The sequence below is a fragment of the Anser brachyrhynchus genome (genome assembly GCF_964034855.1).
Source record: "Anser brachyrhynchus genome assembly, chromosome: 8".
In the NCBI taxonomy this organism is placed as follows: Eukaryota; Metazoa; Chordata; class Aves; order Anseriformes; family Anatidae; genus Anser; species Anser brachyrhynchus.
Window position 1 is genome coordinate 9,250,844 of NC_137702.1, and position 11,454 is coordinate 9,262,297.

The following is an 11,454-nucleotide window of genomic DNA, read 5'->3' on the forward strand; positions in this document are numbered from 1 at the left end:
GGAAGAGTCCCAAAGGCTCAATAAAACGAGCGCTGCGTTCGTGGTGCTTGACAGCCTCCCCATTTAACAAGGCGTGGGATAGGGGAGGCAGCAATCAGCTGCTTTAATAAAGGGAGGTTTCTAAACTGCAGATGTGTTTTCCTAGGTTGTTTATGGCACTTGCTGAAAAGAACAGAAGCATTTCTCTCTCTTTGCACCCCTCTTTCCCGGGCTGAGCAGCAAAACGAGGGGGTCCACGTCGGGACGCGGCGGCTCCCCCGGCCCCCCAGCCCCAGGAGGGTGGTTGGGGGTCCCGGGCAGGGCCCTGCTCGGTGGCAGGGTGGGAAGGGGGCACTGGGGGAGAAGGGGGCCGGGTGTGGGGGGGGTTTCAGCTCCCAGCTTGCAGCTCTCAGCCCGCATGCCCCAGGCGTGATCGGCAGAGATTTGCGCGGCTCGGGGCGGTGCTGCTTCCTCCTGCGCCCATGCAAATGTCAGCGGGGAGGCTCGGCTCCCTTCCAAGCCCCGAGGGGAACGTCAGGTTCAAGTCGCCTTGCCCCCAAATTCCCCGGCAGCCTTGGCTCTTGGGCGGCAAAAAAAAAAAAAAAAAAAAGATAAAAAAAAAAAAAAGCCACCACCTCCGCCCCCCCCCCCCCCCCCCCCCCTCCTCCCAGCCCTCCCCTTCCCGGGGCAGGGGATTGAATAGCCAGGTGTGAGCATCAGCCTCCCTGTTAATGAGTTTGATAATTTACCCGGCTCATTCCTGCGGGAGGGAGGGCGCCGAGCGCAGCGCGGCTCTTCCCCGGCGAGCAGGGGCCGCTCCGCACCGCCCCGCACCGCCCCGCACCGCAGCCCCGCACCGTCCCCGCACCGTCCCCGCACCATGCCGGCCCTGGGGCTCGTCGCCCTCGGGCTCCTCCTGGCGCTGGAGCCCGCAAGCTGCCAGGAAGGTAAGAGCCGGCAGCCCCCGCTGCTGCCCCGCGCCCGGGGAAACTGAGGCACGGGGAGCGGGGGGCGCGCCGGGGGGGCTCCGGGGGCAGGGGGCAGCCCCCGGAGAGCTTCCCGGGGATGGGAAAAGCGCCTCAGGAATAGGAAAAATCCCTTTAGGGGGTTCATGGGCTCGCTGCTTGCTTCACCTGGCTCTGGAGGTGCCTGCTCGCAGGGTTAGGCGGCGATAGAGCGGCTCTGATTTATCCCCGCAGCACTGTGCGCTCGGAGGCGAGCAGTGTGTCGTCTTAAGGCTTTTATTTATCTATTTATTTATTTATTTATTTATCCTTTCTTCTCGCTCTCGGCCCCGGGAAAGCGTTGCGCTGGGTTGCTTTTCCTTCTCATTCCGAGGGCTCGCAGGTTTTCCTGTACTTTTGATCGCTGGTGAGGTGGCAGGGGGGAGACATTTCCCTCCGCAAATTGGGCTTCCGTTCCCTTCCTGGAGGCTTCAGAGAGAAACTTCCTATTGCTATGACATTATTTTCATGAAAGGCAGGGAAGGACTTGTCTGACACTACAAATAATCAGGAGTAATTAAAACCAATCTGGCCCTGCCAAAGCGCTGGAAAATTCCCTCCCCCTTTCTCCTCCTGATGCCCTAGCCTTGACCGCTCTTCCTGTATTTGTTTACCAACTTGCGAAGGATTTAACAGCGTGGGGTCTCCACCGTCAGCAGGATTGAAAGTTTTGCTGTTGCTTTGAGAGGAAAAAAAGCCTTTAATGAGGACTCAGAGCCTGGCACAACTTTCTCAGGCACAGCAAAACTCAGAGAACAGCCGATGCTTTCCGAGCACTCAGGGAAGATGCACCAGAAGTTGTCTGTGTGCCTAAAGACAAGACTTTGAGAATGGAAATGGAGTTACAGTGTGCACCAGGGCTTATTTTGGCATCGATGCTTTCCTCAATCTCAGCTGGAGCTGCAGAGGGATGGGCACACGCCTGTCAGGGAGCGCAGAGGCTGCGCCCCGCGTTGGTTATTTGGCTGGGGAGCTCTTGCTCACTGCGGGACAACCCACCATTGCCACGGGGCAGAAGAGAGAGGAGGCGGTGGGGCTGTCCTGGGAGGGATGTCCCTCTTAAAAAATTGTCAGGGAAGGCAAGTGAGAGTCATCCGCCCTGCCTGCCATCCCTCCCAGGCCAAAGTGTGTGCTCCAGCCCGCGGCGGTGCCAGGCAGGGCTGCCATCTATGCGCTCACTCCCTGATAAGATCTCACCAACCCCTGGGCGCAGACACTTGTCTCTGCCTGATTCCCAGCCCTTCTTCTGTATGGATGCGTGCAGCCCCTGTCCCACGGGGATATTTCAGCCTGCAGCAGCGGTGCCTGCCCTTCCCGCTGCCAGCCCTGCTTGGTTTTGGTCCCCTTGGAGGGGCCACAGGCGAGCAGCACGTGCTGCTTGGCCCCAGGGCTCACCCACATTGCCGGGCTCTCTGCCTCTGCTTTGGTTTAGGCTCAAGTAGGAGCAAGGTCAGGGGCCCGTCCCAGCCCTTGTTGCCCCAGCTCTGTGCATCCCCTGCTCAGGTTTACGCCCTGGCTCCTCACCTCCCCTGGCAGCCGGGCTCCACCAGGCTGCTCGAAGCCACAATAGTTTGATTTTGGTTTGCCGTTTGTCCCTTCAGCTTTGGATGCTCTGAAATCTCATGGAAACAGCTGTCTGAGTGAGATTTCACTTGCAAAAGCTCTAATTCCTAAACATAGCTGATTGGAAGATGTTTCCGATGTTTTATCTCCTCACCTTCTCTGCTAGAAGACTATGAGAAGGAAACTTGGAGATCTGGGTCACTGCTGAATTCACAAAATCTCAGAATAGCTGAGGTGGGAAGAGGCCTCTGGGGGTCACCTGCTCCAAGCCCTGCTCAGGCAGGGCCACCCAGAGCAGGGTGCCCAGGACCAGGTCCAGATTTGAAGATCTCCGAGGAGACCCCACAACCTCTCTGGGCAGCCTCACCTGCCCAGCACAGAAGAGTTTCGTGATGGTCAGATAGAAATTCAAACCCAGGCTGACCTTGAACTTCCTTAACCCCAGCAGCAAACTCATCCTGGGCTGGACCTGGACCTCCCTTCCTGGGCTCGGACTGGAAACCATGGCCTCAGCAGGAAAAATAAAACACAAATAATAAATAAATCTGGCCGAGAAAACAGACAAGGACAGAGCGAGGGAGGAAACAAAGCCAGTCAGGCCTCGGGGTGGGGGTAAAAGGTATCTTTGGGGCTGTTTGACAGGGCAGGAGCATCTCCTGCCCACGAGACCGTGCAGGTGAGGACTGAGCCCTGCTCTTCCCCCCGCCACCATCCCCACGCCACTGGCACCAGCAGCCCAGGGATTTGAGGGGGCTGCAGGCGAAGCACGCTGCTGACACAAGAGGGAATTTCCGCCTGAATTCCTCCCAGCTGAGTTTTGGCCCCGGGACCTTGCAGTAAACACGCTGCAGTGCCTGTGCGGGGAGGGAGGCGGCCGAGAGCCGCTGCTGGGGCTGCTGTCATCCCCTGCTCCGCCGCGGGGTCACCGCTCCCCAAAACCTGCAGGCGGTGAGCCAGCGGCCTCCCGAAACCCAGTACGGGTGGGAGAGTTTGGGTCTGTATTTATATTTTTTTAAATAAAAGCCCCTTGTGATAAGTATTCAAGGAGCTGGGGGTCTTTGTCACCGTCTCCCCCAGAGCGGAGCCGGGAGGTGAGATGGCAGCCGGCAGCAGAGGCGGCGTGTAGCTGCCTGGATGATTGGTTTGCAAACACAGGTTGCACAGCGCGCCTTTATTGCCCCCGGTGAGGGCTGTTTGCAGCTTAGAGCAGAGATTTGCCTGGACAAAGTGTTCAGCCAGCACGAGGCTCCGGTGTCAGGCTGAAGCGGCCGTGCTGGGGCTGGGGACGCGGTGGCAGAGGCCGTGATGTGGGGGGAGCGCTTGGGGCCGGCTGCCTCCAGCGGCCCCATCCACGCGTGCCAGGGCTTCCTTCATGGGCAAGGAGCTGAGGAAGAAGGAAAACCTTGCTTGATTGAAGCAGTAATCAAGTCCTGAAGGGATGTGTCTGCGCTGACCAGCTCTGCTTTTGGTGCTGGTGCTGATACCCAGGACGGGTTCGGGAACGTCTGGGTGCTCCGCTGTGGAGAAGCAAGGAGCAGCCGCCCCAGGCAGCACTGAGACAAGGGCTCCTCCTCTTTCTGTCCTGCCCCAGAGTTTCTCCTGTTTGCAGGAACACGTCTCATCACAGCCGTCCCACCCGCGGCCAGGTCACCGCTCGGGCATGGCTACAGAAAAATGAGGCCTTGTTCTCCCGACGCTCCTGCGGGCGCACGTGTTGAGCCAGACTCCACGTGAGCAGCACCAGCGTGAGACGAGGCGCTGCAGGTCAGCACTTCAGCTGCTCCTGGTCCTCCTCCAGGAGCTCCGCGTGCCCGCAGGCAGCTCAGCCAAAGGCAGCGTTACCCCATGAAAGAGGCCATGTCCCCCAGGGTGACGGGGATGCCGCAGCTCCCCGCCACCAGCCCCGCCTGGCTTCTGTGCCGTTGGCTGTTGCTCTGAACCGCTCGGCCTTCAATTTCCCGTCGTAAATCAGTTTGCTGCTCTGGAAACTTGCTGAAGGGCGGATTTTACCCAAATCCACGGTGGCAGCGGTTTGCTGCGAGAGTGACAGCGGAATTTTACAACCTCACTGCTGTCACTTATCACCCCGGGCGGCGCTTGGAAAACAAGCCGGGAGCAATGCCTGCAGCGTGTGTGCTCTGAGCTGTTTGTTGGAACCCCTCTGCCTGCTTTCCCCCACTATTTTGGGCAAATACCCTCCTGCTGCGCTGTGCCACCAGTCCCAGGGGCATCTGCATCCCCCCTTTGCTCTCTGTACATGCATTGGCATACACAAGAGCTCCCAGGTCTGTGTGCCTCATGTCAGCACAGGCAGACACGTAGGCAGCAACGTGCTCTGCTCAGCTTCGTAGGGCTGAACTCGTGGCTGGACATTGATGGAGAAGCTCAGCTCAGCAGGCAAAGCACACGATTACATTTCATATCACTTCTGTCCTTTTTTTTTTTTTCTTTTCCCTGCAGCCAGGGGTAAACTCCAGCCGTGGTCGCAAGGTGTCATCGCAGTGGTGGTGTTCCTGGTCCTGGTGGCGATCGTCTTTGTGGTCAACAGGTTCTGGTGTAACAAGAAGAAGTGAGTGCTGGGGCCAGGGATGCTCGGGCTGGCAGGGGATGCACCCAGCGCCTCTGTCACTGTGCTGGTGCTGGCAGCACTGTGATCATGGCACAAAACCAAGCATTTTGGGGGGTGAAACAAGCCCAATACATTTTAATTGGTGAAGCAGACTGAGCCAAGGCAGGAGAGGAGCCGGCAGCAGAGCGAGGCGGCCGAGCAGCCCCAGCCCCGGGGCAGCGATGTGGACTTGACCCGTGGCGGAGGCGGCGCGGGGCTGGCACCTCTTGCTCGCTGCATGCTGAGCTCGCTCAGCTGACCCGTGTGCCTTGCTCGGTTGCAGGAACTCGATCTTGAACCCGAGCCCAAAGTCGACAAGGGACAAGGACTGAACGTGCCCTGCAGCCTGCGTCCCGGTGGGCTTGGCACCAGTCCCTGCCGCCCTGCGTCCCCCCTGTGCCCGTCAGCCCACGCCAGGCTGCTCCTTCCCAGCCTGGAGGGCCCAGCGGCAGGGCTGGGGACAGCTGGGGCTGGCAGACTCATGAATCCGGCCTCTCTTCCGAAGGGACAGCAGCAGCGCAGTGGCTGGGTGCGCTGCCAGCTCTGCACTGCCGCCTTGGCAGCAGCTACGGGCTCGAGCTACCGCCTGCTCAAGGCTGTTCCTTGGGAAAGGCTGGGGAATCACCTGTGGGCAGGCACCAGGGAGGCAGCAAGGGGTGAACCCGCAGCCTCCAGGCTGGGGCTGAGCACCCATTTGGTGTGGGATGGCTCCTTCGGGGAGCCGTGCAGCCTCACAGCCAGGAGGAAGATGCTGGGGCGTGCACACACGGGGACGTGCACACACGGGGACGTGCACACACGGGGACGTGCACACACGGGGACGTGCACACACGCATGCACACGCCCTTCTGCGCCAGGGCTCGGGCGGAGGCACGGCCCCCGCTTATCTGCCTGTGTCGCTGCTGACTGCGGGTGATTATTTTGCAACGGATTACACAGAAGGCAACTGGAAAAACCAGTCGGCGGGAGAAAACAACCCCGCGTGTGACAGATACTGTGACCCCGGTGCTGGGAGCACCCAGTGGGGCTTGTGGCTGGGGTTCCCCGGCAGTGCTTCCACCCCGAGAGGCAAACGTGAGCAGCATCTCTTGGCACTCAGGGTACGGGCGCAGCCCTGCAAATCCACCCGGGTGGCTCAGCCTCTGCTGTCCCACATCCTTCTGGGATGCCGTCAGGGCCACCCAGGGCCATGGGTTTGGCTGAAGGTCCCACATCATCCCCATGGCCTCTGAGCTGCAAGAGAAAGGGGGTCACAGTTGTGCCCTCCTCTCTGCCATCGCCACCAGGAGCCGCTCTCCCCTTGCCCTGCGCTAACAGGCTCTTTCCTCTCCCCCTGCAGGGATAACGTTGAGTCAGGGGTGACCACAGGGGGCAAGGAGGAGGCTGTCACATACAACAGCCACGAAGGGAGATACGTGAGCACCGCAAATGACTTCAGGTGAGGGACGCGCTCAGGACCCCTCCCTGTGGCTCGTGGGCTCATGCAGAGCCATGGCCTCTGTCCTGCTCCGGGTCTCCCGCCCCATGCACCTGGTTGTTGGGGCTTTTACCCTCTGCGGGGGGAAGCAGAAGGTGGTGAAGGACAGCAGGGCACGTCCTGCGCACCATCTCCTTGGGCTGCTGCAGCACAGCCTCACCCAGCCGTGGTTTTGGAGGTGCTGGCCATAGCCCTGGGGCGAGCTAACAGCCTGTGCTTCTCCCCCCAACCCAGGTCCAAGGAGAGCAAGCACGCCTACGAGAACACGCTGGAGCCGGAGGAGAGGGTGGTGACCACCGCCATGTAGCACCGGCTGTCCCTCTGTCCTCTCCTTTCTCCACCCCTCGCCCTGCCTCCCGCTGGTGTGACGGGACCCTCCGCCCCGACGTCCCCCCGCACGGAGCCTGCCCCAGCCCCGCCATCTCCAGCCCTTTCTCGTCCCCACGTCCCGGCTGCAGGACCTGCTGCTCTGCCCCCCTGCCAGCCCCACCGGAGCGCTGTGGGGCTGTCACCTCCCCAGCCCTGCTCGGCCGGGCTGATGTCCCCCATCCCCTGGACCACGGGGACGCTGACCTGATCCGGACGTGCATGGGGGTCCTTGTGGGGTGTGTGGGACCCCCCTTTCCCCCCCACACACACATCCCCAGCTGCCCTCTGGGAAGCTGCGGATCGAAAACCCGCTCTCGTCTCACCATGTCGCCCTCCTTTATACGAGCAAAGGCCCTACAGCACGCGTTTTCATTTCAGAACAAATCTCCTCCCCTGTACATATCTTCCCTGCCAGCAATAAAGAGGATTGCTGTGCATGCGGGGTCATTTCCCTGATCACCCGGAGGCCTTTCTGGCATCTCGCAGCGCTCCCAGCCTTCGGGCAGTTCGGGGAAGGAGGTGCAGGGTGGGAAGGGTGCTCAGACAGGGGCCAGCACCCCTGTGATCCCCCAGGTAGGATCTGTTCCTTATTTCCTAGCTGAGATGAAGCCAAAAACACTTTTTTCCTGTGCTGATGTGTCAACAGAGGAGAGAAAAAGGAGATGGACTTTTATTTTGCTGGGTGTTTGTGCCACCCCAAGTGGAGAAGGGCTGCAGGGGAGGCAAGCATCACCCCCTGTTATTCCCTAGGTGGGGAAACTGAGGCACGGATCCAGCCCCGCGCTTCCCAGCGCTGCTTGGCAGGAGGAGGGCAGCACTCCCTGAATCCCACCGTCCACAGGGTGCAGACCTGCAGCAAACTGGGAACCATTTCCAGGGCTGAAGGCTGCGCACAAAGCAATCGCTCCCCCCGCGTTGCCAGGCAGTGGCTGTGGGGCTGCTCCGGGCTGTCCAGCCTCTCCCCCCGGGGGCTGTTTGTTCATTAACCCGGCTCCCTCCTGCCGAAGGGATGGGGTTTTCTGCAGAAGGGATGGCGTCTGGGAAGCGCTCACAGGGGTGCCATCGCTTCCAAGCGGCGGCATTTTACAGATTGACGCCGGGACCCGTTAACATCTTGGCCTTCAATGGGCAATCACTTGTGCCAGCAGCTTGCAGGATGCTCCCTCTGATCAACGGGGAAAGGGTTAAGAGGCTCTGTCCTTAAGGCCAGCCAGGCTGTCCCCTGCTCCTCCACACCTGCAGGTGACCTTAACAGCCCCAAACCCTCCCGGTGCAGGCGCCCTTCAGCGCAGGCAGGTTTCCCTGCTAGGCAGGGGCTTGCAAAACGCCCTGTTTTCCTGCAGCACCAAAACCTGCTGGCTCTTCCCCAGAGTGAACCTGAAGAGTCCCAATGGGGAGCTCAGCCCGGAAAGGTCCCCTGGGAGCGCCGTGGGATGGAGCAGGGCTGGAGGTGGTGATGCCACGCGTGTGCTGCTGAGCACTGCAAGCTCCTGCCCCGTGGCCGAGGCCTCCCACAGGTGACACTCCATGTCCCTGCAGGGTTGGGACGCAGAAATCCAGGCGTGGTACAAACCGGGAGCGTCCTCGTGACAGGCCCACCCTGAGAGGAATCTCCCCACAGAACATCACGCAGAGAAACCTTTCGAAAAATGCCCTCCGGAGCCGGCGTTGAGAAATCACAGCTCGCATGAAGAAACCACGCGGGGTGGAAAATCGGCCAGAGGAGCTGGGGGGGGGCAAACCCCACGGTGCAGCCTTCTGGTGGCAGCTAGGGGCTGGGTCCTGGGATTTTGGGGTGTGACAGACCTGCTGCTTTCATGTCCCAGGCGCCGGGGAAGGCTCTGGGCATTGAAAAACCAGGCACTGCCCCGTGCCTGGGGACTTGCCTGGGGGTACAGACACGGGGCTGGAAGTGAGCCCCCCCCCAGCTCGCCCCCTGGTCAAGGCTGCTCCCCTGGCTTTTCTTTCATGGGTGCCAAACTGCGTGGCTTTGACAAACAAGATCCCCAGGGTTCACCGGTAATGATTTGCTCAGCAGAATTTGCCGAGGATTAGTCATTTTGCCTGCCCGCTGCGTCAGCACTCCGGCTTGCGGCTGGGGGGGTGTGGCGAGAGGATGGGCACCCATTAATTTTTACCTCCCGGTTGCAAAAGAAGTTATAAACAGCATCCTTATAATGAGTAACGAGCTCGTTCCCTGCCTCGTGCACACCCCGAATGAGCCATCCCCGGGTTTGGGGCAGGTGATGCGGGGCCGGTGCTCAGCTGCTCAGCATCCCCTGCCCCTCGTGGCCATGGGTGCTCCAGGGGAGGGATGGGGCCTTCGGACAAGGCCGAGCAGCCTCAAAAGAACAAAAAGGGAACGAGCAGAAATGAAATTTATTGTTGGAAAAATCTTAATTAGATTTTAAGCCCCAAAGGGAGAAAAGTGAGGTATTATCTGACACTGCTAATGAGTGTTAAGGGTCTATTGTTGGATTTCTTGTTTACCTTTCTGTGCTGGCTGATACGGCCTGGATCCTCGCCTGTACTGCCATAATTAGGATATCTCATCTCTTGCTGATAGGGCTGGGGATGCTGCTTAAAGCACAACGCTGCCTCATCCCTCCCTGGCAGAAGAGCATGGTTGGGAAGACAACTTCTCCAGGTGTCCCAGCACCCACCCCATCGACCCCGTGAGCTGGGGCTGCCCTCCGTGGCCACCAGCAGCACCCGACGTGCCCCAGGTGATTCCCTGATCTCCCTGAGGTTAGCGAGGCTCTCCACCTGCACAGGTTTAAGATGTTTCTGCTCCAGCAGTGACCACAACCCTGGAGCAGCGTGGGCAGGGGGAGACCCACCCCGTCCCTTGATGCCCACGCACAGCCCGATGGGGAGAGCTGCACGAAACCACCAGCAGAGGAAGGTCAGTTTTGCTTAATCCAGAGGACATGCGAATTATTCCAAGGTGGTTTCATTAAGGACTTGCTGTGTGCAGGTGAACGGCTGCTGGAAGGAAGGTCAGCTCCGGCCTTGACCCCATGCAGCACAGCCTGGGGCTTACATGCTGCTATCGGGCTCCCCAGCACCCAGGCGACGGGATTTGGACCTGCAGAGGCAAAAAGGGAGCCTGGCACCCCCGAGGGGAGTGGGGGGATGCTGGCAGAGGCTGTGGGCATGCGGAGGGGACTGTCACGGCCCCTTGGGATGGAGCCCAGTGGCACCAGAGAGGCCGGTCCAGGTGGAGCTGGGAGAGCAGGATGGATGTGTGTGGGCAAGGGGGCTGCGAAGTTTTTGGTCTCGATTCAAGCCCCTGAAAGCCAGAAGTAAAATACCATCCATTGTTGGTTTATACACCCGTAGTAGCCAAACAAACATCCCCGGAGCCGGTCCTTATCACTTTATTACACCTGCTAGAGTGAATAGATTAAAGAGGACGGGGGAGGGGGGAGAAAGCAGAAGAATCCAGCAGAAAAACCGGGTTTTGGGATTGTTAATTATTCTCTGGGGTCTCTAATCTTTAACTGGCAAACAGCATCACTAACTGTCTTAAAGCCCCTCCTGGAACATCCTGATAATAAGCCATCTGCATGAAGGCACCCCGTTATCTGCCCTCCTCCAGCCGTCTGTGACATGGCTGGAGTGGGAGATAATGAATGTGCGGCGTGTAATAACGACACGTCATTCATGATTATCGGCCTGATACCCAACCTTTTAGCTCCATTGTTTGTGCTTCAAGAAAAAAAAAAAAAAAAGAAAAAAAAAAGAGAAAGAAAGAAAAAGGGAAAGAAGAAAAGGGGGATTTTAGGTGCTGCGTGCGCAGCCTGGGGTCTCCGAAGCGTCTCCGTGCCAAAGGGGCTGGCTCTGGAGGCATCTCCCCAAGGGTTTGTGGTACCCTGCAAGGAATCGCCCGGCCATTGGCAGCTGCTGTAGCTATGGTGATGGAGGGAGCGAGATGAGGCAGTGCAGAAATGTCACCGCCCGGCAGGGAGGCATTTTGGGGCCAAGGCTTGGCGATGAGGTCCCCGTCACCCGGCGCTGCCGGCTCCTCGTGGTGCTTTTGGTGTCCTCAGAGCCGTTCAGGCTCCGCAGCGGAGGTTATCTCACACTGCTTGACACGCTGCTGTCCAGATGCTGCGAGCATTTAAAGGCAGGAGGGATGTTTGAGTCACCTGGTTTGATCGGGATAAGCTGAAATGTAGGATTTTCTGCTGGTTGTGACAGCCCCGTGATGCGGTGGCAGGGTGACACCTTCCCCCAGAGCCTGGGTCCTCGTGCAGACAAATAGCACACCTGGGTTAAGTGTGCTTCTGTCCAGGCTGGGACTCTGAAATGTGTGGTTCTGGCTCCTTCAGTTATTGTCAGCACCGCCTGGAGCAATGACTTGGGTTTTGCATCAAAAGTTGAATTAATTCTGCCTCTTTCCTGAGCAGATTTCCTACCGCTTTTCTTCCAGGGAAGGTGTCTGATGGACG

The 11,454-nt window shown here is 59.2% G+C and overlaps 1 protein-coding gene across 1 annotated transcript; it reads left to right on the top strand.

Annotated features, from left to right (window-relative positions):
- The first annotated feature begins 655 nt into the window (after positions 1-655).
- On the top strand, positions 656-7,437 carry PDZK1IP1 (PDZK1 interacting protein 1). Its single transcript, XM_080602757.1, has 4 exons — positions 656-926; positions 5,007-5,115; positions 6,494-6,592; positions 6,866-7,437. The coding sequence occupies exons 1-4, from the start codon at positions 860-862 to the stop codon at positions 6,936-6,938; spliced, it is 348 nt and encodes a 115-aa protein (XP_080458883.1). The 5' UTR covers positions 656-859; the 3' UTR covers positions 6,939-7,437.
- Positions 7,438-11,454: the final 4,017 nt, after the last annotated feature.